At 37.3% G+C, this 24,425-nt stretch overlaps 1 protein-coding gene across 2 annotated transcripts in view; it reads left to right on the forward strand.

The window, feature by feature from the left end:
• The window catches only part of LOC120635339 (serine protease snake-like), a 41,934-nt gene that overhangs the window by 13,869 nt on the left and 3,640 nt on the right, over positions 1-24,425 (forward strand). For both annotated transcript variants that reach the window (XM_039906317.1, XM_039906318.1), the window contains exons 4-10: positions 5,009-5,076; positions 9,465-9,565; positions 12,464-12,612; positions 15,362-15,471; positions 16,043-16,192; positions 17,090-17,219; positions 22,006-22,137. In XM_039906317.1, coding sequence (XP_039762251.1) covers positions 5,009-5,076; positions 9,465-9,565; positions 12,464-12,612; positions 15,362-15,471; positions 16,043-16,192; positions 17,090-17,219; positions 22,006-22,137 — 840 coding nt within the window. The remainder of the gene's footprint in view (positions 1-5,008; positions 5,077-9,464; positions 9,566-12,463; positions 12,613-15,361; positions 15,472-16,042; positions 16,193-17,089; positions 17,220-22,005; positions 22,138-24,425) is intronic.

Consider the following 24,425-nt stretch of genomic DNA (forward strand, 5'->3'; position numbering starts at 1 on the left):
AACGAGCATGTGCTAATTGACTTTACGAAGGGTACATGAATGGTAAGAAATGGCATATCTGCTTTAGCAATAGGGTAGGGAAGACCTTCATAACGCTTTGAACGCTTTTAACACATGCTTACCTACGGGGTTTCTTTTATCTGACTTAAGGTAACGAAACAACTTATTATCTTTTATTAATAAGTTATCTTTTAAGCCCTGTTAAGGTCCTACAAAGCTCTGTAGTCTGTACAAAGCTGCAGTGTATGCAGCCAATCCTCACTATTAATTAACCTAACCGAAACAATCTGACCCTAAGATTATATTTATCATTCACTGAAAGACAGCCGGTGCTAGTCAAATGGTATCATGATTGTATTGACCATATGAAAGACAAACGAAGTTAGGTGTATACTAAGCACTGAAGTAGGGACTTGGTAGTAGACCCTGAAGTCAAATCGAGTGAAAACAAACAAGCTTAGCCTATGAGTCGAGCTATCACATCGTCTAGGATGGGCATAGAATAGTTCCCTTTAACTCTAATTAATTTTAGCAATATAATCATAGTGGTATTCGACGCACATTCTCAATAAGCTATCCTTTTAACGTAGACTCAATCATACTAGAATACTCTACAAGCTATTCCAGCATTAAAACATTTATTTTACCTTGACACGTACTTCTTCTCTCTCACGGTGTGACAACCTATCTTATTTACATGTTCTTAAGTATTCTTAGTTTGTTAGTTATAGTTCTTAGTTATGTACGATTGAGTAGATATTAGTTTAATATATATATATTTTTTTATTATATCATTCTTACTTGTGCAATTTTGTTTATGTATTTGTATTTAGCTAATTGAATGTAGGTTTATAATAACTTTACACCACCACCAGATTTTTTTTTTTTCTTTATTGCTTTTATAAGTGAATATAAACAGACAAATATTGAGAAAAAGAAAATTTTCTAAAATCGAAAAGGTGACGCAGATGTATTCAGTAGATATATCGAGGTTTGCCTACATTTTCAACTATAAAGTTAGTTTTATGTTTGTTGGAAGCTTTTTGTTGCACTTAGTCAAACTCGATTTATACAAAAATTTATTTTGGTATAATATTTATTTCAAAAGTTGGTTAAAATAGCTTATATCTTGTGTAGTGTCGTTGAAGTCTCTCTTTATTAAAAAACAAAATACTATTGGCTAAGTAATCACGGAATCAAAGAAACTATTAAGTCTACGAAACTTGGAAAGGAAGCCGCCAGAACCAGTGGCGGTACTACCATACAAGCCGAAAAGATATTAATATTTTTAAATAACACTCGTAATATTTTAAAATCTCTTTGTTTTTTTTTTTTTTAAACTAATTAAAACATTATTAAAAAAAAAAAGTTCTATCTTGGACGTCCGTGTGTCTGTATGTGCGGATCCCGTATCTTGTGGTCACGATAACTAGCGAAATACTTCACTTATCGAGTTGGTTTTTTTTTTTCATAGGCTTTAGTATTTGAGGAATAAAAGCCTATTACTGTTTACGGTATAATTAGATGTAGTTTAATTATTATTTTCAAATAATCTCAATTTTATTGTAATGAATAAGATTATGAGGCGTGGACTTTTGGATTTTCCAACTATTGTATTCTACTTCCGTCTTTGTATTTCTATTGTTCCTAGATAAATAAACCTTTAAGGTCGATAGAAGAGAGTACATTGGCTGTTTAACTCAATATCAACTCTATATCCATCGTGGTCGCGTTAGTACAACCTAGATCTTTACGTCTACAAATAAAGTTAAAAAAAATACTTCAAATTATTGTACAAAAATCTCAATGACCACTAGTAAATAAAAAAATTAATAAATAAATAACAAATTATTACTAAAAGGTGTGAAGCGCCTTTTACCTACCTACTTTTATATAATTTTTCCTTTATGCACACTAAAGACACTCACATTACATTTGACTTTACATTTGATTATAGATTTTAGTTTTTCATGTTTATTAGTGTCATACTTTTTGATTTTGTTTATGATTTACCTCTTAGATGATTTTGTATTTCATGATGTCCTTCAGGGGTTAATAAAGCTTATGTTAATGTAAAAATATCTTTCGTTTGTTTATATATTATATTCTATGTTATTGTCCTTTTTTTTTTTGATTATTTTGTTATTGTTTAGTCGTGAGGATTCAGTGACGACGAAGACAACGGGGCTGGCTGAAAACCAGTGCTGCGCTTTTTAGTATGCAGTTATACTGAGCCAGCTCCTTTGTCACACACTTTTTTTTTTTTTTTGTTCTTTAACAAATTTATGTAACATTTTTCTTCTTTCTTTCTTTAATTGAAGACGCAAAAGAATGTTTGTAACGATCGAGCAACTCTTACATTCTCTGCTTATCTATTTCTGGTATTTATAACTGACAGGCTTCTATTTTAAATCAAAATTATCTTAAATAACCATAATCATAAGTGGTTTGATGTTTTTACTTCAACGTCTACTCGTTTTGCCCTGCACAAAAATGAACTACCTGAAATCCAGCAAGGTTCGCAACAAGGGAACTGTTATACTGACATGTCAACTTTCAGAGCGATAGAGACCACCACAAATGAAATATTGCATGGTCGGCTTACCCTCAAGACTTTTTCTTACGATGCCGTTTCCCTTAAAATTATGTTCAAGTCTTGCCTTACCGATACTGCGCCATGGATCTCTACCACTCATGCCGTACTAATTCCAATCAAAGATTCTTGTATCAAAAGTGACATCTTCCTGCCGATATCCATGAACTGGAGCTTAGTTGCAACTTTAGAAACGATAATATGGGGCTGTTTCGGGTATGGCTGATCTTTGAGGATAGATATAGATCTTTTAGCAAATTGCCAAATATAACTTTACATAGAACACGAGCGTATACTCCATTAACACTAATTCTATAATCATTTTACATTGCCGAATCCCCGTAATAAAGACGGTATATACTCGTAGTCATGAGCCACACCTAACTCCTTAACTAAGGATTCCTTCACCAGCCTAATCTCACTGCCGAAAACGACAAATGTTTGACGTGACGTGCCGTTTATTTGCCCATTTTTCATTAATTTTCAAATAAAAAGAGAGAGGGAATTCTTTTCCTGAGACAAATAGTTTTGGTACGAGTTCTTGCTGCTTATCAAAAATTGCAATAACTAATCAGGAACGAAATACTAGAGCACCGGATTTTAAACTCCTTTCACTGATATCATGAATAACTGCACGCCTATCAACTATATCGCTTTTCATAAAATTAAATTTCTATAGGTATTATACCTGCTCTTCCTTTTAAGTATATCCCTTAAAGCCTGGCCCTAATTTTGCTCGCAAGGAAAAACATTTACTAATTTCTCTTGCCATTTCGGCCCGGTAACAAAACTGAATTTAGGTCTTCCTACCATATTTTGTCAAGGCCTTGGAGTTTCTTTATAGCAAAATGAGTGACAGTTTTATTTATTTTTTTCCAACCGTATACATAAGCAAAATCATTGTTTTCTTTTTAGCCAAACATCTATCCTTTGGTTTGGTGGAGGGAGTCGAAATTGAAACTATATTTGGGTTCAACTGTTTGGAAAGAACTTCAGTACCTACACGGTTGAGACGTCAAACTGTCCTTAAGACATTTCAAAACATTTCTTAGAATCGGAAAGACGACGTGACCTTTTATCATATCTCGCGACGCCACGACGCGCCGCCCGGCAGCATGCACTGCACCGGCCCCAGCCTCTGCCCGCCGCGCCGCCCGCTGATCTCAGGACACGTGGTCGCTGCGTTGACTGCGACTTGAATGTTGCCGCGGAGTAGCCCGGTGCGAAGTCATAGCTGGCGCGGTGTAGCGGCTGCGACTTCTATTGTTGCTCTCGCAGTTGCAGTAACAGCCTCTCCTAAATCTTCACCCGCTCACGGCTTGGCTCTAGCTCCCGACTCAGGACCCGAGAAGATCTGCGTGCACATAGCCAGCTACGGCTCCGCTCCCTCAGTCGGCTCCGGCTTCGATATTCCACGGGTAGGGTCAGATACAAGAAAACAAAGTTTAAGTTTGAATTTTTTTTTTTTTAAATAAACTTAACAAGGGGTGTAGACATCTGCGCGTAACAAATAAATACAAATGAAAAATAAAGAATTCGATTCCATTGTTTTTGTTTTTTTTTTTGTAAGATTTAGAAACATGTCACAAATTCTCAAATCACCGTTACGTAGAAAGTGACTGTTAATATTAAATTTTTATCATATTTGCGATAGCCTGAATGCCATAATAAGTTAAACCTACGTTTGGTACATTTGAAAATAATGTCTATCGGAAAAATAATATCAGATCCAGAGCTCGGTAATTTATGGGATCTTATTTTTATATAACCTACAATATGAGTATGTAAATATACTGTTACAAATGAAATTAAAACTCACTGAAAAAATATTGCAAAATAGGCACTGAGTCCGTGCACACTCAATTAGGTTAACAACATAAATATTAATCGTACATGTTATTATGACATAACCATAATGATTGTTAGTAACATTTCGCGTAGCTAAATATTATTATAAATTAATTAAACAGCTAATAAAATTATATAATTGGGCGTGTACTTACGCGTTGAAAAGGTAACGCTGTCTTGTCACTTCTGAATTATTATAAACTTTAGTAGGATAGCGATGAGGCCACGAAAAGATGCAAATAAACATACCATACAAATATCACTTTATTAATTTACTTTATAAACTATGACAATATGAACTTATCGTTTTACAACCTCGCAATTCACTTCATAACTCTCTCAAAGAACGATCCAACCCGCCAAGACAAAATCCAATTTCCCGCCAAAACTCCTAGCGTCCAGGTAGAATCCAAGCAATTTGATTGGTTCCCGCCGTTATGCGTCTACCGGCGTTAACCAATCGGAGAATGACAACCGATCGTCTCGTTCAAAAATAAGATTAAATTAAAAAAATAACAAAGAAGTGGAAATTATAATGCTATTTAAATTTAAATCCTAACATTACAGATATGCTCGTTTGAAGACGAAGTAGTTGTTTGCTGCGCAGATCGTGCTACTCGACATCAGCTACGCTGGTAATCTTTTCGTTTTCACCATCAAAATACAAAAAAAAAACTAAATTAAAAATTCATTTATTTCAAGTAGGCCTAATGTAGCACTTTTGAAACGTCAAGTCTGTCTGTTTGTAGTGACTCTACCACCGGTTCGGAAGGCAGATTCTACCGAGAAGAAGCCGGCAAGAACTACTACTACTACTATCTTATCTTACAAACATTTTGGCATTTATAATTTACTAGATGTGCCCTGCGGCTTCGCCCGCGTAATTTTGGGAGGCAGCGTAGAGCTACATAGATATCTATCTACATCTATAATATATGAGATTTTTATTTTTTTTTCACAAACATTTTTTATCTTACGTAAGTTTTTTTTGACGTGACAACGTCTTATAATTCGATGGAGCCGGCTGCACGCACGGAAAAACATGACGCATGCGGCGTTACCTCGCTCTGAGGCGTTCCATTCAAGGTTTGAAGTGTAAGCGAGAGCGCGGAACGAGCGACAAAGAGGCACAGTCGGCCTCCGCGTTCGACATCTGTCTCTCTCCTACTTGAGTGAGCGATGCGTCCGCGTGGACAGCTTCTATACAATAATACATTTACATGTTTTCGGCAAGTATGAAGTGCAGTGAAAAGTGAATGTGGTGTCAATTGTTTATAGCAACGATAATATCTATCAAACAATTAAAATTAAAATTTTCTTTTGAAAAATGCAACCATTCCATCAGTATGTATGTTTGTTTGTTACGCTTTCACGCAAAAACTACTAAACCGATCATCACGTAACTTTGTACACATATTCCTGAAGGTATTAGAAGTAATATAAAATGTTTTTTATCTCGAAATTAAGCTCAGTTCTCTCGGGAGAGGGGACGAAAGTGTTTGACGATTTTACACCAGACTTAGCTATCCTAAATACATAAAGTGCTGACACATTTATGAGGCACGTGTCTTTCGAAAAACAATAACAAAAGCGGACGAAGTCGCGGGCAACAGCTAGTATTTAAATACTTTAGTATCGGTTATCGAGTATCGGTTTTATATGTGCCTATCCTAACAGGTTAGCCCGTTACCATGTCAGACTACATTGTCTCTTACCACTCTTACCTCACTATCTAGTAGTGGAATTTAAAAAAAATCGCTCACGACTTATTGCCCTGTATGTACCCCTTGAGGTCTTATTCGAAGTTTTTATCCAAAGAATTAGGATCATACAGAACGGTGTCACTATTCCCTACTGTGATACTGTTAAAGATCTAGGCTTACATCTTGATAAACAACTATCATGGTCTGTGCATGTCAACGTATTGAGTAGGAGGATGTTTGCGACTATTAGGTCATTGCGTCGCCTGCGTTCTGTTCTTCCAATTCCGACCAAAGTTATGTTGGCACATTCTCTTATTCTCTCTATTCTTGATTATGCGGACGCAAGCTATCTTAACCTGACCGAGGACCAACTGAACAAACTTGAGCGTCTTCAAAATCTCGCTATTCGGTTCATATTTGGCTTACGCAAATATGATCATGTATCTGAATTTAGACTAAAGCTTAAGTGGCTCCCTATTCGTCGTCGCCGGGATCTGCATGTTCTGTCGCTTCTGTACTGTGTGTTATTTAACCCTAAAACTCCCTCTTACCTAAAGGAGAAATTTAATTTTCTTGGAGTGCAGTCAGATATACGTTCTTGTCGTACGCTGACTTTGAGCATGCCGTTTCATAAAACTAAGTTTTATAAGCATTCATTCATTGTTCAAGCTACTGAACTGTGGAATGCACTCCCAATAAGCATACGACAGTCAAGGTCACTAGACATATTCAAAAATGCTGTTAAAGCCCATTATCTTGAACAATAAAGACGACAGTGATTAACTCTTACTCATATTTAAGTATGTTTTAGTATATATTAGTTTATTATTTTTTTATATTTATTATTATTAGTATTTTATGTGTGTAATCTTGATAAGTATTAGTGTGTAATTGTTCGTAAGTATGTATATAATAATAATACACCCCACCAATCGGTTTCCCTTGGTTTTCCTAATCCTAAGGTTGCCTGGAAGAGATCGCTACTAAGCGATAAGGCCGCCCTTTGTATCCTACTTTTTAAGTTTATTTTTGTTGTGTGCATTGTTTTTTTTTTTTACTATTTGTAGTTTACAAATAAAGTGTATAAATAAATAAATACAGAAACCGTGCACGCGACTAATATTGAAGCATCAAAAACCACTCCACTTTAGTATTTCTCGAACAATCGGTTAGCATCTTCATTCCGTTCATGACGGCCGACTGGCGCAGTTTGCAGCGACCCTGCTTTCTGAGTCAAAGGTCGTGGGTTTGATTCCCACAACTGGAAAATGTTTGTGTGATGAACATGAATGCTTTTCAGTGTCTGGGTGTTTATCTGTTTATTAAGAATATTTTATGTATGTTATTCATAAAATATTCATCAGTCACCGTAGTACCACTATAGTTTGCATTGAAGGCGACTTGTAATAGTATTTACTGTTGTTAATGTATTTATGATATGTTATAGTATATATTAGTTTATTATTATTTTTTATTTTTTAATATTTAATTTATTATGTATTATTTTATTTGTGTAATCTAGTTTAAGTATTAGTATGTAGTTATTAGTATGTATTTTTTTTAATATGCACAACCTGCAGTATGTTATCCTTTTGTTTTCCTTATTCTAAGGTTGCCTGGAAGAGATCGCTACAAAGCGATAAGGCCGCCTTTTGTATACTTCTTCTGTCTGTGTTTTCTTTTATTCTTTTTTTGTATTTTTATTTGTGTGCAAATAAAGAGTATAAATAAATAAATAAATAAATACCACAAGCTACGCTTACTTTGGGGCTAGATGGCGATGTGTGTATTGTCGTAGTATATATATATATTATATATATATTATTATATTATAAATTCAACAGTAGACAGTAATTATTTTACCTCTAATGTTCTAAACGTTTACCATAAAATGGGATACGTTTGTGAGGTAGCATCATTTAACGGGTGTGAAGTGAGACGTGCGCTTTTTCACTTTTTTGGATACAATGCACTGCAAGTGACAATAGCTGAACGAGGCTTCTGTACGTTCTTAACTCTGTGGTTTTATAATGTTTATAATATTACCACTTTTGGAATCCTTACACTTCCTAGCATATATAGCAACTTTTGTTAAATCTAACCCAGATCTCTTTAGGAAGGTTACTGATTTATTTCCAAGGCGCACTCGAAACAAGGACAGATTAATGTTCAATAAGTGCTTTAGGACAATTTAATCACACACTCACACTTAATATATTTTGTATTCTGTACATTTCATATATTTTGAAGATTTTGACCGGGGGATGCTTTATAATCGATACTGAGTCCACAACAGATTTTTTTTTTGTCTGTCTGTCTGTCTGTCCGGGCATCACGTGAAATCTACTGAACGTATTTAAATACAATTTGGTATAGTGGTAGCTTGTATTCCGGGTCAACATATAGGATACTTTTTATCCCGATAAACATTAAGTTTCCTCCGGGAAATGGGATGAAAATTTTTATCAATTTTATACGTATATATATAAAAGCATAGCTCCGTTAAATTTGAACCGATTTTAATAATTCTTTTTTTATTTGAAAGTGTATACTATCAAGCGTGCATTGTCCTATTTTGATAAGGATCTGATAAATATTGTCGGAGATAAAGGACATAACTCTTCAGAAATTCGAAAGGCATGGGACAACGATCGAATGCATGCGTACCATCCTACTTATATTAAAAATGCGAAAGTTTGTGAGGTTTGATGTCTGTTTGTATGTATCAACTAAAAAAATGACAACTTACTAACTTAATATACCACGTAAAATAATAGTAGGTACGTAGCTAGTTACGATGATTATGATGTTAGCATCAGGTCTATTTCTCGATTGACTCATACGCGGACGAAGTCGCGAGGGTCGGCTACTAAATGAAACAGTAAAAACAGAAAAAATGCTCACAATATTAGAATAAATATAACATACAATAAACACACAGAGAGACACACGCATGCACACGCATGCACACACAAACACAGTCATACACACAATCATACACACGCACACACATTGCACACATTAAAGAACAATTTTTTTGTCATTATTGCTCCAATTGCTTTTTTTGTATGTTTTTGATTTTTAATTTTTATTTTATTATTAAGTTACCTTTATTGTATTCAACCTGGAAGGAAGTGACTTCCACGACACAGGGAATCCTAGTGTGGAAATCACGGACTTTATCTGTATTCTTTGGATTACTTTTTATGTGTTTGTTTGTTTGAAATAAATAAATAAATAAAGTCGGTCGAAATAATATTTTTTAACTGACTTAGTATACCTTTACTAGGGATATAAATAAATAAATAAATATGTTCTAGGATGAACCTATTGATGTCATCAAGAGTTGTGAAGAGCGACCAATGCGAACCTATTCCAGCTAACATGACTGTGTCGAAGACCGGAAACATAGCTTTAGACAGTAAGTTGACCCCTTTTACGCAGTGGTTATCATCGCGGTCTTTCATGTGGAAGGTCCCGGTTACCTGGTACGCGCAATGACAGTAAGTTGACATCTAACCACAGTGGTTGTCACCTCGGTCTTTTACTAAGGTCCCGGAAGGGTAATTTGGAATGTATAATTTCTGAATGTTCTCTAATGGGTGATAGTACAGTGGGTAGGACTTCGACTTCACTTTCGGGGGGCCGAGTTCGTAACCTAGCAACCTCTAACTTTTCTTAGTTATGTGCGTTCGTTTCGTTTCGTGAGGAAACCTGCACGCCTGAGAGTTTTCCATAATGTTCTCAAAACTTATGACCACCGGTTGACGCAGTGGCAGTCACCCTGCTTTCTGAGTCTAAGGCCGTGGGTTCGATTCCCACAAGTGGAAAAAGTTTGTATTATGATTGTTTTGCAGTGTCTGGGTGTTTATCTGTATATTATAAATATTTACGTGTATTCAGTGGCGTGCATAGAGGGTATGCACAGTGTATGCAGATGATATAAAATGAAGAAAATCTTTATTAAAAATTACAAAAAACTTAAGGATAGGCATTGTTAGAGTTATCAAAAGCCTACCCTTGAGTATTTATAACTCGTACTGGAGATTTTCTTCATTTTATATAATCTGCATACCCTGTGCGTACCCTCTATGCACGCCACTGAATACACGTAAATATTTATAATATACAGATATGCACGCCACTGCGTGTATTATATTCATAAAAATATTTATCAGCTATCTTAGTACTTACAACACAAGCTACGCTTACTTTAAGGCAAGATGGCGATGTGTGTGTAATAATAAACATGTTATCTTGGAGAATCCATAACTGAAGCACTCGACTATTTAGAAATGTAATTGTTCCGAAATCTATCCTATTTATAACAAAATAATGAGAAAAGATACATAGTATCATCGAAAAAAAAAAACATTGAATTTTTTTGTAAGTTCAACTTTGACCTCGAATAACTTTTGAAGGAGTCTGACTATGGAAAACTTTGTAAGGACCTTTTTTATAAAGCGTCTAGTTTCCTACAAAAATATGCCTTGGTCCGCTAACTCAATGAGCCGTAGCAAAAATACGAAATTGCAAAATTAAAAAGAAAAAAAAATCCTGTGTTATTTAAACGGGAAATAGAACTTCCCGATGCGCGACCTCTTTATAATAATATTAAGGGCTCTGCTTTTTACAGGCGTCTTTTCACACCTTCTCGGAAGTTTTTATGAGGATTTTGAAAAAACAAAAATTAGCCGCTTTTTTTGAATCATCCTAGTGTGTATATATATGCAATTTAAAGCTTTATTATAGTAATATTGTTTCTTTAAAATATAAATATAACCTAAAATAAACTATTTGAAACTAAATATAATCTAAAACGTCCTCGAAACCACCGCAGCGAGGCACAGTTCCTAAGATGCTGGCAGCATTGCCCCTTTGGATGGCCAAACTAATTCGTTGGCCAAGGTAACTGCCCGCTCTAGGATCACCGGTAGACTCGATAACCCTTTTCGATAATTCTTTGAAAAGGGCTCTTGCCTCCGGACCCCACGGTCCCAAAGTCTCTACTCCAAAAGGCACAAAAATGAAGCTGCTATCCAGGTTTTCATATTTACGCCTCTTGGCCTGCTCGGCACTGGAAAAATATGTATTAATATATATTATTTAATATGGTTGGAGTCCAACATTCGCCCAGGTCTCTAGGTCTTTTGTAGAAAGTTTTGAACACAACAGTCTCGTGCCGCTTAAGTTTAGCGGTTCCCTGCGACTCGCTTTATGCCATCCGTCCACCTTGTCGGCGATCTATGGGAACGCATTCTCTCTCTATTCCGAAAAAAACGACGTGGTTTTATAACATGTTATAGATTCAGTTGGTAGGTTTGACGGTTATAGATTACACATGCCCGTGAGTATGTCATCGTAGCTCTCTTTTTTTATTATTTGAAAGTAGAATAAGGCTGGAGTGTTCCAAGCTATATTTTATGGAGGGTAGAGGTAAGGAGGATCATCTGTGTATATGAAAAAGTGTCGTCAAAATGTATTAAATTAGGATGGCGCCACATTTGCATCAAGGTAACTCTTAGAAGAAACGCCAAACTAAATATTGTTAGAGTAGGCTTGAAAAATAAACAAGGAAGTAAGGTTATATTTACCACAATATTTTGTACAACGTAAGTTGTTGAAATTCTCAATAATTAACTATTTTAGTCGATAATGACATTAAATTTTTTAACTCGGCATACTTCAATTCATCTACGATTGCTACATTCATACCATACCCTGTGCATCCACCAGCGCCATTGTGGAGGATTTTTGAACTGTTATTTAGCGCATACAACTGGACACTTTTTCAACTTTTCTCCCATATAAGATGACTCTCCTTACCGATTTTCTTCAAATATAGTATGGAGGGTAGACCTCCATACTATATTTGAAGAAAATCGGTCCAAGATGGCAGCCGTTACAAAATGGCGGATAATATTTGTTTTTACAACTCCTTCAATATGGGTATCAAATAAAAGAGCTTGACTAGTAGAATACTATACTATACCATTTTATCATCATCACCATCATATCAACCGATAGACGTCCACTGCTGGACATAGGTATTTTGTAGGGAGTTCCAAATTCCACGGTTCTGAGCCGCTTGGATCCAGCGGCTACCTGCGACGCACTTAATGTCGTCTGTCCACCTCGTTGGGGGTCGACCAACGCTGAGCTTACCAGTGCGGAGCCGCCATCCCACCTACACTATGATAAATTTCAAATCCAAGATGGCCGCTACAAAATGATAACCTACAAATGAATTGGTTTGACTAATAGAATAATGTACATTAAAAATCGAGGGTTTTTAATTTTGATTTTATTTATTGTGTAGAATGTTTGGAGTACCAAGAGAAGCTAGTCTTACCGTGCGAGGAGAGTTCGGAGACGGGAAAAATGGCACGCGAAAATCACTGCAACTGGAAGCCGGAGAAATTGATAATAAACGGAGAAAAGGCGAATTCAGGAGAGTACGCGCATATGGTAAACAGGTTTATTTATCATTTTTAACCGACTTCCTTCGAAAAGTAAGCATGGCTGCATGGGCAGGAGACATGAGGAGGAAAAATTTATCTTCCCCCACAGCTTTATCAACTCTCAGAGCACTGGCGCACAAGTGGAAATAATATCCAAATAATATATGTGTAATAATAAACGGGGGTAAACTTCTCCTATTCCATGTTCCCGTGCTTTAGCAGGTGGACATGTTAATTATATCTCCTGTCAGGGTATATAATAATAATCATATAATATTATCACTGACAGGTATATTACAGCTAATAGATCGGCAAATAACTTTTTATCTCGTGCGTGCAATGCTTTTAACAACAAATATTATGAGACGGACATTTTTCATGTAAAAATTGGCACGTTTAGAAAATTTATTTTGACAAAATAAGTACCATAGCTTTAAAGTTTTTGTTTTATTTACATTATTATTATTTTTTCTTTTTTTTGTATAATAATTGCTTGCTAGGTACTTACTCCTAAGCAATTGTGGTTAATGTTATCGTGTTATATGTATAACCAAGTTGTGGAAACTTCATTGGTCTATGTGATACAAAAATACGGCATTACTTTTATGTATAGTTATACTGTTTGTTTCCCTTGAAAAGCTAATAAATAAATAAATAAATATAGTGCTAGTGCTCGATCAGTGCGCCGTGCAATAATTGTTGACATTACTATTCCACATGACGATAATCTGGTGAAAGCTGAAAAGGAAAAAGTATCTAAATACTTGGACCTTGCTCACGAGATTACTGCCATGTGGAATGTGAGTCGACCGTTATTGTTTCGATCGTCGTTTCAGTCAATGGTCTTCTCGCGAATAGCTTCGACCAACATCTTAAGAATCTTTCGCTTGGTTGTTGGATCAAGTGTCGGATACAGAAGGCAGTAGTCCTTGAAACGGCGCGTATTGTGAGGAGGTTCCTCACTCTGGAGCCCTGACCGCCGGTTGCTTGGGCATTCAAAAGCCCCGCAAGCGAAGGGTGGTGGTTTATTTTTATAAATCTTTAATAGTGTTGTTTATTTTACTTTTAAGCATTGTTAAGAATTAAAAAAAAAAAAGAAAACGAATAAATGATAGAGTAATGAATAATAACTCACAGCTTGAGCAATAGGGATGGAATTGTGTGAAGACAAGTGTGCGGTAATAGGAGAATATAGTTATTTCTCTCTCTAAATCGTGTTCCTCAATGCTGAGGGTCGTGACCCCTTCCACTTACATCCTTTTGGACGATTTTGTGCCATTTCACTCGGCTTTGAGCAACGTTTAGCAGTATGCACTTTGTTGTCGAGAGCAGTGCGGATTTGATCCGACCAACGAATCGGGCTACGTCCTCGAGGTCTCTTTCCTTCCACTTTGCCAGTGACCACTATCTTTTCAAGATTGTCTCCATCTCTTGCGGCAATGTGACCGAAGTACTCGAGAATCCTCTTATGACAGGTGGTTGATAGCCTTCTTGTAATTTCAAGCTGTCTCAATATCGATGCGTTGGTCCTGTGTACCGTCGACGGGATTCGCAGCATTCTCCTCCAGCACCACATAGTTCTTCCAAAAACTATTATTCTCAAATCACTTCGTAAAGGCGAGATCTATTAATATCTTGGAATGCCAGAAGCACTTCGTATCGTAGGGCACATGAAACAGGTAGTGCAGGAACGCTTCTTTAGCCGCCTGAAAAAAGTACTAAAGAGTCTTTTATCAGATGGTGATAAAGTACCTTTAATAGACCTTCAATAGCTGGGTCATCCTCTCACTCATATAATCTTTTGGCATTCTAAGGTGGACTCAAACTGAACTGGACAGCCTAGACTGTTAAGTTCGCAAACTGTTGACGGCTTACCGTATGCATCACCCATGTTCCTCTGTAATGAGGTTGTACATCCCACGCAAGTGTGGAGGACGTGGTCTTCTGAATGCCAAGAACCTTCATAATCGCAACTGTCTGGAGTTTTGTGAGAAGTCGGTGTGAATGTCGATCAATAATTCTTTTAAGTCGTTTTTGTTTCTCTATTTAAAATTTGTTTTTTTTTTTTTCTTTATTCTTTGGCTTTTCCAAAGAATAAAGAAAAAAAAAAAAGATTTGCCTTTTGCAAAGATATTTATTTTCAATAAATATAACTGAGAAATTTAGCTATCCGCCATGATAGGTGAAAGGCGAATTTAAAATTATGAACAAAAACCTGCGTATATCAAGTATTTCGTGATTCCAAACTATCGGTAGCTAAGTTTTTGTTATCAGTGTGAAAATCAATAATCTTTAGCTATTGAACAAGGATTTACTAAAGCTCTAATTAGCCTATGACGTCACGAATGCGGCCATTACACCCGGCAAACATTTTCGTGGAATAAATTTCTTCACTATAAATTGCAATTTATGTCAACAAATCCTTTAATTTCTGCAAAAAAATATTCTTGGATATCCTTTGAGACTTAGTTAACGCGCCTATGAGTATACAGATAGTGCTTTCATCAAATTCTATGGCTGCAGCTTTTGATTTTTGGTTCTTTAGCTATAGAACTAACTAAAGCTCTAAATAGCCTTTGACGTCACGAATGCGGCCATTACACCTGGCAAACGTTGTCGCGGAATATATTATTATCAATATAACTTACAAAAATTAGATATTTCTTGGATATTATTTGAGATTTAGTCATCACGCCAATGAGTACACAGACAGTGCTTTTGGCAAAAATTCAATAGCTGCAGTTTTTGGTTTCCAGGTCCGCTTGGGCTACGGGGAGGACGAGTCCCTGAAGTGGATCAGCTCCGGCTGGTTGATCAGCGATAGATTTGTAGTTACTTCTGCCCACTGCACCATCAAGGCCTGGAAGTAAGCCTGATCTAATATGATCTCATTACATGGCACGGGTCTCTTCCCATAGTGAAAAGGGGTTAAGGCCGTAGTCCACCACGCTGGCCCAGTGCGGATTGGTGGACTCCACATCCCGTTAATAACGTTATGTAGAACTCTCAGGCACGCAGGTTTCCTCACGATGTTTTCCTTCACCGTCGTAGCAAGTGATATTTTTAATTATTTAAAACGCACATAACTTAGAAAAGTTAGAGGTGCGGGCTGGAATGCGAACTCGGCCCGAAAGTGAAGTCGAGCTCCTACCTACTGCGCTATCACCGCTTCCTATTGATTTATAATAGTGACATTGAGTATATATATAGTATGAGATAAATTTAAAGATTTTAAAATAATGACAGTGTCTGTGTCAATACATATTTGAAAATTTAATGTAATTTGAACATTAGAACAAAGAATAAACTTGCAGTGCAATATACTAGGTTAAATAAACTTCATAATTCGTTTAAAGGAAGTTGTATAAAATTTTACAATAAACTACCCATTGACATCTTGAAGATGTCTCTTAAAAAGTTGATGTTCTAATTTACAGAGGGCCAGTGAGAAAAATCATGATCGCTATTGAATCGGACATGTCCCAAAAGTCCAGTAGGATATACAACGTTTGGAAGAGTCACGTCCATCCCAAGTACCAGTCGCCTTTCAAACTCCACGACATCGCTTTGTTGGAGACTGAAAAACCGTGAGTCATATAGATAAATTATCAATATAAACAGGGTTATATAAAAAATACCAGAAAGCTTGTAGTTCCATCATTAAAACTTTAATAGTAACAAATTTTGTTCCTCGACTTTTCAAAATTCAGCATTAATTTATTTTTCATACCAAAAAAAAAACATGTTATCTCTGTATATTGGCAATACACTGTGGAACCAAATACATGTGAGATAACGTCGAGTAGTGGTGTCAGTGACCGCACGATAGGGTCGTGGTTCGCGCGCTGTTGTACGTAAATTACAGAGTAATAAAAAGTAGAGTGTCTACGTAAAATATTGAATATTGAGTATTTGGCAAACTATCGAGTTCAAAAGTCGTTGAACAAAAGTTGTTAATTTTAATTTGAACAACTATAGGGCGAGAGTTTGCTACTATTTTATATTTAACCGTGTATAAAATCTAGTGTCATAGTGTTCAGGGATCAAAGTGAATAAAAATTCAACAGTTTAAAAAAAAAAAATATAAATTGCAAAGTTTTTGCAAGTCTCTATATATAATTGTTTATTTATTACTTTTGTAATTAAATAAATAATGAATTTTCTGACGATTGCGACATTCTATAATATTCAATGATAGGGTTATATTGACATGTGCTGATCTAACCTTCAATTTTCTACTCTCAATTATTCTATGTAACAAATGAAAATATTTATAAAATGTGTAAGTGATATTAATCAATTTTAAAAAGAATATAAAATATAAATAGTGAACATTAATTGAAATGGCGGGAACTCGGGAACTGAGTCTCGGGAACATTTTACTCTTTCATCAATAAATAATACTTAATAAAAGTTTTACTTCAATCGCGCGTAAAGGTTACACACACACACTTTATTTTATTATTATTATTATTTGTGCACAGCATGCTACTGGATCGTTCCGCGGTGCCAGCCTGCCTTCCCACTGGGGGCATCGACGACCACGAGGTGGAAATCGCAGGCTGGGGTATAACCAGCGCCAGGAGTCGGGTCATGTCCAATGACCTTCAGAAGGTAAACTCTTTCAGAAACTAGTACCCTTCATAAAGTAAACAATTCTACAATAAACTACCCATTGACATCTTGGAAATGTCTCTTAAAAAGTTTGTATTAAACGTAAGCTTATAGAAAAGTCCTATTATAGTATAAAGGATTACGTAATCGACAAAAAAGCTTGGGTGTGAATTATTGCTCTAACCAGGTTGCCCTTCTAATAATTTTTAATGACAATGTGAGAAGGTGATAACAAAAAAAAACCCCGGCTAAGTTTGTTGTGAGCTTCTTCTTAGACCAGGACGCGTTTGGAACCCCCGTAGCTTCAGTTTTAAGTTAACGAATATGGTTATCGCCATCATCTCACTACCGTGTAATTCTCATGTAATGTACGCATCAAAAGTGCCACCTATAGGCCGGGCCTATTAGATAAAAATAAAGATATTTTTGACTTGGACTTTGACTTTTGACTTCAGTAACTACTGTATATGTGTTCTACTTACTCTTGAGTTGAAACTTATTCGTCATCATCATCATCATTCGATCACTACAAGACGTGATTGGTTTCCTCTCGGAACGAAAAGCGCTTAGGCCGTAGTCCACCACGCTGGCCAGGTGCAGATTGGTGGGCTTTTTTTTTGTTATTTATTTAGTCGTATTTTTTTCTTTAGGAATAAATAAAATGATTGTAATACAATAATATCCTTTTTTTTTTTATAAGTAAATAAATATACTACGACAATACACACACCGCCATCTAGCCCCAAAGTAAGCAAGTGTTATGGGTACTAAGACGACTGATGAATATTTTTATGAATAATGTACATAAATACTTATAATATACATATAAACACCCAGACACTGACAAACATTAATGCACATCACACAAACATTTTCCAGTTGTGGGAATCGAACCCACGGCCCTGGGCTCAGAAAGCAGAGTTGCTGCAAACTGCGCCAATCGGCCGTCAAATAATAACAATGTTTAATGCCAAAAACTCTTAAGACTAAACAATAAGTATAGTAAAAGTTTTATAAATTTAAACTACGGCCTACCGTTACCGATGCCCAAAATTGTCTTTTACATCAGTCTTATAGCGACTTAAGCTGGGAAAAAAAAATAATAATAATAATTAACACACTGACACATTTAAACACACATAATACACGCACCATCACTCATAATTTTTAACACACAGACACATTTAAACACACATAATACGCACTAGCACTCACTCTCACAAAAAAAAAAAAGAAACCATCCATAATATATCATAATTGATGAGATGCACTTCATTTTTATTAAAAACTGTAACAAACTATCGTAGTATGATAATACTTTGATACTTGTAAAATATCACATTAATTACTGATTATCATATTAACCAATTACATACTAACCAATACTTACATTCTTAAACTTTGCCAAATACTGCCAAAGCAATGGTGAATTTGCGGGTGGATGGTTAAACGTGTCTCATAAGATTTTAGCCACCTACCCGCTATATACTAGAGTCGCCTGAAGGACTACTACCTCTCTTTGAGTGATGAAATTTGAAGTAGATTCTTTATATTCTTTTTTTTTTTTTTTTAACTGTGTGTTAAAATCTACTTATATATATTATGTTTGTAATATATTTATATATATTATGTATATTTTCTATTTATATATCATGTAAGTATATTTTATATATTACGTATATTTATTTAAATTATATATGTATTTGTATCTTTACATTTTGGTATTTATGTATATCTATCAACACTCTTGGCACTATCCCGTTCTCTTGCTGTAAGTCCTATCTACAAAGGTTGCCTGTAAGAGATTGCTTGCAGCAATAAGGCCGCCTTTGCATGTCTACATTGTGTACTGTATACTCCTTACTGTTTCTTTTCCTGTATGTTATACGTGCAATAAAGTGTTTCTTCTTCTTCTTCTTCTTCTATTATTATTATATTATCTTAAAACTGCACACATATTGTTTACCTATTCATAATATAGAATAAAACGTATAGACTTATAGTAAGTACCTGGGGACGAGGAATGGCAACTCACTGTGATACAGTTTTAACTAGTACAGGAGTTGGCATAACTGGAACCTGGTCTTACAAACATTTTGTACATTCCTATATATTTTCAATTACTAACCTAATTTATTATGTAAGCAGGTATTATTTTTGGTTTAAAGGTCGCTGGTACTTATAAAACTGTGAAATCTGATGAAGGCACTAGCAACCAAATCTTATGTTTTAAGAAGTATTGTTTCTTTATAAATCATAAACGCAATGTTTTTATATACTTAATCTAGAACTCTGCGTACAAACTATTTTTGGCCTAAATAAAGTTTATTATTATTATTATTTAGGAAAAAAAAAAATATAGTAAAAGTTTTTCTTATTTTATAGGATGGGGCATAGATGACATCTTAAATAATTATTTTACTACAAGCTTCTGAAGCCCACCTAAGAAACCTCGTATTTCAGCTTAAGTGCCTTCACCCCCTAGGGTTTTTGATTATTTTTAGCTTAAATATCATACATTCAGATTTAAACACTTAATAACTCTACTAGCTGTCTACTAGCTGTTGCCCGAGGCTTCGTCCGCGTTAATTTTGGTATTTCACAAATCCCGCGGGAACCGTTCAGTTCTGTTCTAAGCTTTTCTATTCTCGTATGTTCTGTTCTCTTCTGTTCTTTTTTGTTCTGTTCTTTTCTGTTCTGCTCTATTCTGTTCTGTTCTATGCTGTTTTGTTCTGACCTGTTCTGTTCTGTTCTGTTTTATTCTATTCTGTTATTTTCTTTTCGATTCTGTTCTATTCTATTCTATTCAGTTCTATTCTCTTCTGTTCTGTCCTGTGTTATTGTATTCTGTACTGTTCTGTTTTATTCTTTTCTGTTCTGACGTATGCTATTCTTTTTTATTCTGTTCTGGTCTAGCATATGCTTTTCTATTCTACTATGTTCTGTTTTTTTCTATTCTATTCCATCCCGTTCCGTTCTGTTCGGTTCTGTTATGTAATGTCCTTTTTTATTATTTTCTATGCTATTCTATTCGTTACTGCTCTGTTCTATTCGACTTGATATTTGGTATAGAGTTAGTTGATAGGACGAAGAGTAATATAATTATGATTCCTAAGGTAATTTTGGACCTACCAATGCATAACAAATGTGTAAAAACACATTTTATACCGCTGTATACGCTGTATACCGCTGTATACGCTGTATACTGGTGTATTCGCAATACATTTAAAATAATATAGTCTTTGTGAGGCAAAATATTACTCTTTATAAATCAAAAGCTAAAATTAACAATCGACTTACCAGAAACAGGCATAAATTAGTGATATCTGCATATCGTCTGCGAAAGGTGCAGAACTCCTTTGTGGGGTTGAGTATACGCTTTTACAACATGATTCCTAAGGAAATTCTTGACCTACCAATGCATACATTAAAAAAATGTGTAAAAACGCATCTAGTACAGCGAGGTTACTATACATTTGATGAATTCCTCAATGACAAGGTAGAATGGAAGCAGCCAGCCTCGCTCTCATCTCCCGCAAGATAGCAAAATGATTGTAAATGACGTTGGAATAGAGCAACTACTGAGTTTCTTGCCGGCTCTTCTCGGTAGAATCCGCTTTCCGAACCGGTGGTAGAGTCACACAAACATACATACTTGACGTTTCAAAAGTGCTTATAAAGTAGGCCTACTTGAAATAAATGAATTTGAATTTGAATTTATACCGCTGTATACGGAGATTTTCTGGCCCAAGGTATCAGGACACTCCGGCCTAGGGCATTAAGATGCTGCGGCTCAAGACATTGGAAACAACAATTCGAAGCTTGGTGTATATACATTGCAGTGTATTTCCGTCAGGCGTCGACTTACTTTTTGTAAGGTTCGCTTGGAGCCGACAGTTCGCAAATGTCAGTCTACCAATAAACATTATTTTTTTCTATTACTCATGCGGGATAAGTGGTAGCTTAGTACTCGCTGTTGCGGTTGAAAAAGATCTGTTTGCCCATTTCAAAATGTCGCGTGAGTTTTTTCGTAAATGAAACTGTTATTTGAGTGCGACAAGTTTACTTGGCGCACGCAAATTATACTTAGCACACGCAAAATATCCGTGTCGCACGCAAAATTACTGTAAAAACTGCTAAAATTAAAAATAAATAACAAAAAAAACAAACACAATCTAACTGTCAATATAAAAGAAGTGAGGTTGACATTGCAAAGTTTATAGTTTTATTAATATTAATTAACTTGTATTTATTGTTTGAAGTGTATTTGTTTCTTTTTTTTTAAACTTTTTATCCGTTTGTAAGGGACTTGGGATTTTGTGCCCACATATATCTCCGCATTTGTTATAAAAAATAGTATATGCAACCCGTGCGATGTTGTCGATTGCTCACTCGATTGCTTATCGCACTTGCTGCACAATATACTATATTTGCCCCAATGTATGCCTAAACATAATAGGTTACTATGCATTTGATTAATTTCTTAATGACAAGGTAGATAGGTAGCAACCAGCTCCAGAAAAATGATTGTAAATGTTTATGTTGGAAAACAGCGACTACTGAGTTACTTACCCGCTTATCTCGGTAGAATCTGGTTTCCGTACCGGTGACTTCACACATACTTGACGTTTTAAAAGTGCTTATAAAGTGGGCCTACTTGAAATATTTTTTTTTTTAATTTTGTGCCAGCAAAATACGAGACTCTATTATTTGTAAAGAATAATATATGTTTACGCGGTAAAAGAACGCGGGCACAGCTAGCCAATAAATAAATAATATCTTTCAGGTCACGTTGACAAAGTTTACGGATGAGGAGTGCAGAGCCAAGCTGAAGAGGGTCCGTCTGCTGCCGGGGGGCTACGACCCCTCCACACAGGTGTGCTATGGAGACAGGAAGACCCCTAAGGACACTTGCAGTGTAAGGAATCGGGGGAAACCCATTCTTCAAACAAATATAAATTAATGTATTGTACACCACATACTAAAAAATAATAGAGTATAAAATCAAATTAATAGTTGTAAAAACACTCGACGCGAAGTAAAACTTTAAGAGTATCTTGCTTTTTCGGAAGGACACTTGCCGATAACCACCTAAGGGGTTGCTACGGCGTCACCGGGGGAGTGGGGCGAGCGCGAAAGCTCGCCATGAGAAGAGCCCCAGGGCTCGACGACATCGGGGGGAGTATGGGAGACGTCGACCCGAGGGTGCCTCCTGCGAGGACTCGGACCTCGGCTCGGTTCGACGTTAATCTGACTGTTGGTGGACTTTTGGACTAATCATTGTTTAGTCCGAACGCCCCCGTGACCGTGGTATGGATCCACGTCCGGATGACGTCAGAAATCGGGGCCCTCGTCTTCGCCGGCGAAGACGCTGTGTATGTTGCGTGTGTGTGTGTTGTTGGGACACGTTGTCGGTAGTTATTTTATCGTCAGGGTCGTCAAGGACATGCTTCGGACGTCGCCGCTTAAGCTCGACGTCGGGGACGGGGGTGTAAGTGGACGCCTCGACCACTAGGGGGTTGGGGTGTCGGACTGCATTTTCAAAGTAGGTCTTTGATAATGATTTCATGTACTGAGCTATGGTGGGAAGATCGAGGTCTCGGTGGAGATCTACGTTGCGCATGAACCACGGACTGTCCGTGGTCATACGCATAAACTTGTTCTGCAGGACTTGAAAGCTCCTGTAGGAGCTGTGAGGGCGATGGGCGAATACGACGCTGGCGTATGTCATAATGGGACGTATGCACGTTTTATACAAGGTTACCTTGTGACGGAGGGATAATTTGCTTTTGCGGCAAATCATCGGATAGAGACGACCCATCACATACGCAGCCTTGTTGCGGGCCTTGCGAATGTGTGCGGTGAAGCTCATTCTATGATCGAACGTTACTCCCAGGTATTTGGCCTTGTCTTGCCAGGGTATGGGACGCCCGTAGAGGGTGACCTCTGCGGGGTTTACCGTGAAGCGGCCTCTCGGTTTGCCCGTGAAGAGCACCGCTGCGCTCTTCTCGGGGTTAACCTCGATCCTCCAGAGGCGGAACCACTTGCCCAGCAGGTGGAGCGCCTTTTGGAGTCGACTGGCAATGTTGCTCTTTTTGGGATCGGTCGCAAAGAGAGCGGTATCGTCGGCGAATTGGGCCAGTTTGACCGTCGCCGGTAGGTCGCGGGGAATGTCGCTCGTGAAGAGCGCGTATAGAAGTGGGGAGAGCGCGGAGCCCTGAGGGACTCCCGCTCGTATAGGTCTAGGGGAAGAGAGCGTACCGTCGAGACGATAGCGAAATGTGCGATCGGTGAGAAACGCTCGCAGCAAACGAACGAGACTAGCTGGCACGCCCAGATGGTGCAGCTTGTACAACAAGCCGGCGTGCCAGACCCTATCGAAGGCCTTGGCAATGTCTAAGAACACGGCCCCAGTGGGGCCCATGTGTCTGTATCGATTGAATCCTGCCAGTATGTGCTCCGTGAGGCGGTGCGCTTGGTGGACGCAAGAGTGCTTGGCTCGAAAGCCGAATTGCTCGTCGTTAAGGAGGTTTTTCTCCTCTACGACTGCCTTCAGTCTGTGTAATATTACCCTCTCATACACCTTTGCTAAGGTGTTGAGGAGGCTTATAGGGCGATAACTGGAGGGAAGGTCGCGGGGTTTGCCCGACTTGTGGATACCTATGACTATTGCTTCCTTCCACTGGTTGGGGAAGTAGCAATTTGCCAAGAATACATTAAAAATTACCACTAGTAGGTTGATAATTTGTCCTGGGAGTAACTTAGGGTTTTATTGGTAATGCCGTCTGGGCCTGGGGCTTTCTTAGAGTGGAAACCCTTGATAATAGTATGAACTTCATCGCAGGTCGTCGGGGCGAGAGGTTCACCATCGGGAGGGGTCGAGAGGATTGTTGCGAGTTCGCTTTCAACTCGCAAGACGTGGGGCCTATCAATGGATACAGTGCTCGGAGAGCATTGGGATTCGAGGCCGTCAGCCATGCATTCAGCCTTATCGATATCTTCAAAGGCGGGCGGAAGGTCGGGCCGTGCTAACGGGGGGAGGGCGGGAGCGCGGGTCATTTTGAGAGCCTTCGCCAGTTTGTAGAACGCACTACGCGATGGCGAGAGCTCCCCCAAGAACCTGTCCCATTGTCCGTGTCGGAGTGCGGTAATGATAGACACTACCTTCCTCTGGGCTCTCCAGAGTTCTAACCGATTCTGTCGTGT

Source organism: Pararge aegeria, chromosome 26 (assembly GCF_905163445.1).
Source record: "Pararge aegeria chromosome 26, ilParAegt1.1, whole genome shotgun sequence".
NCBI classification, from domain to species: Eukaryota; Metazoa; Arthropoda; class Insecta; order Lepidoptera; family Nymphalidae; genus Pararge; species Pararge aegeria.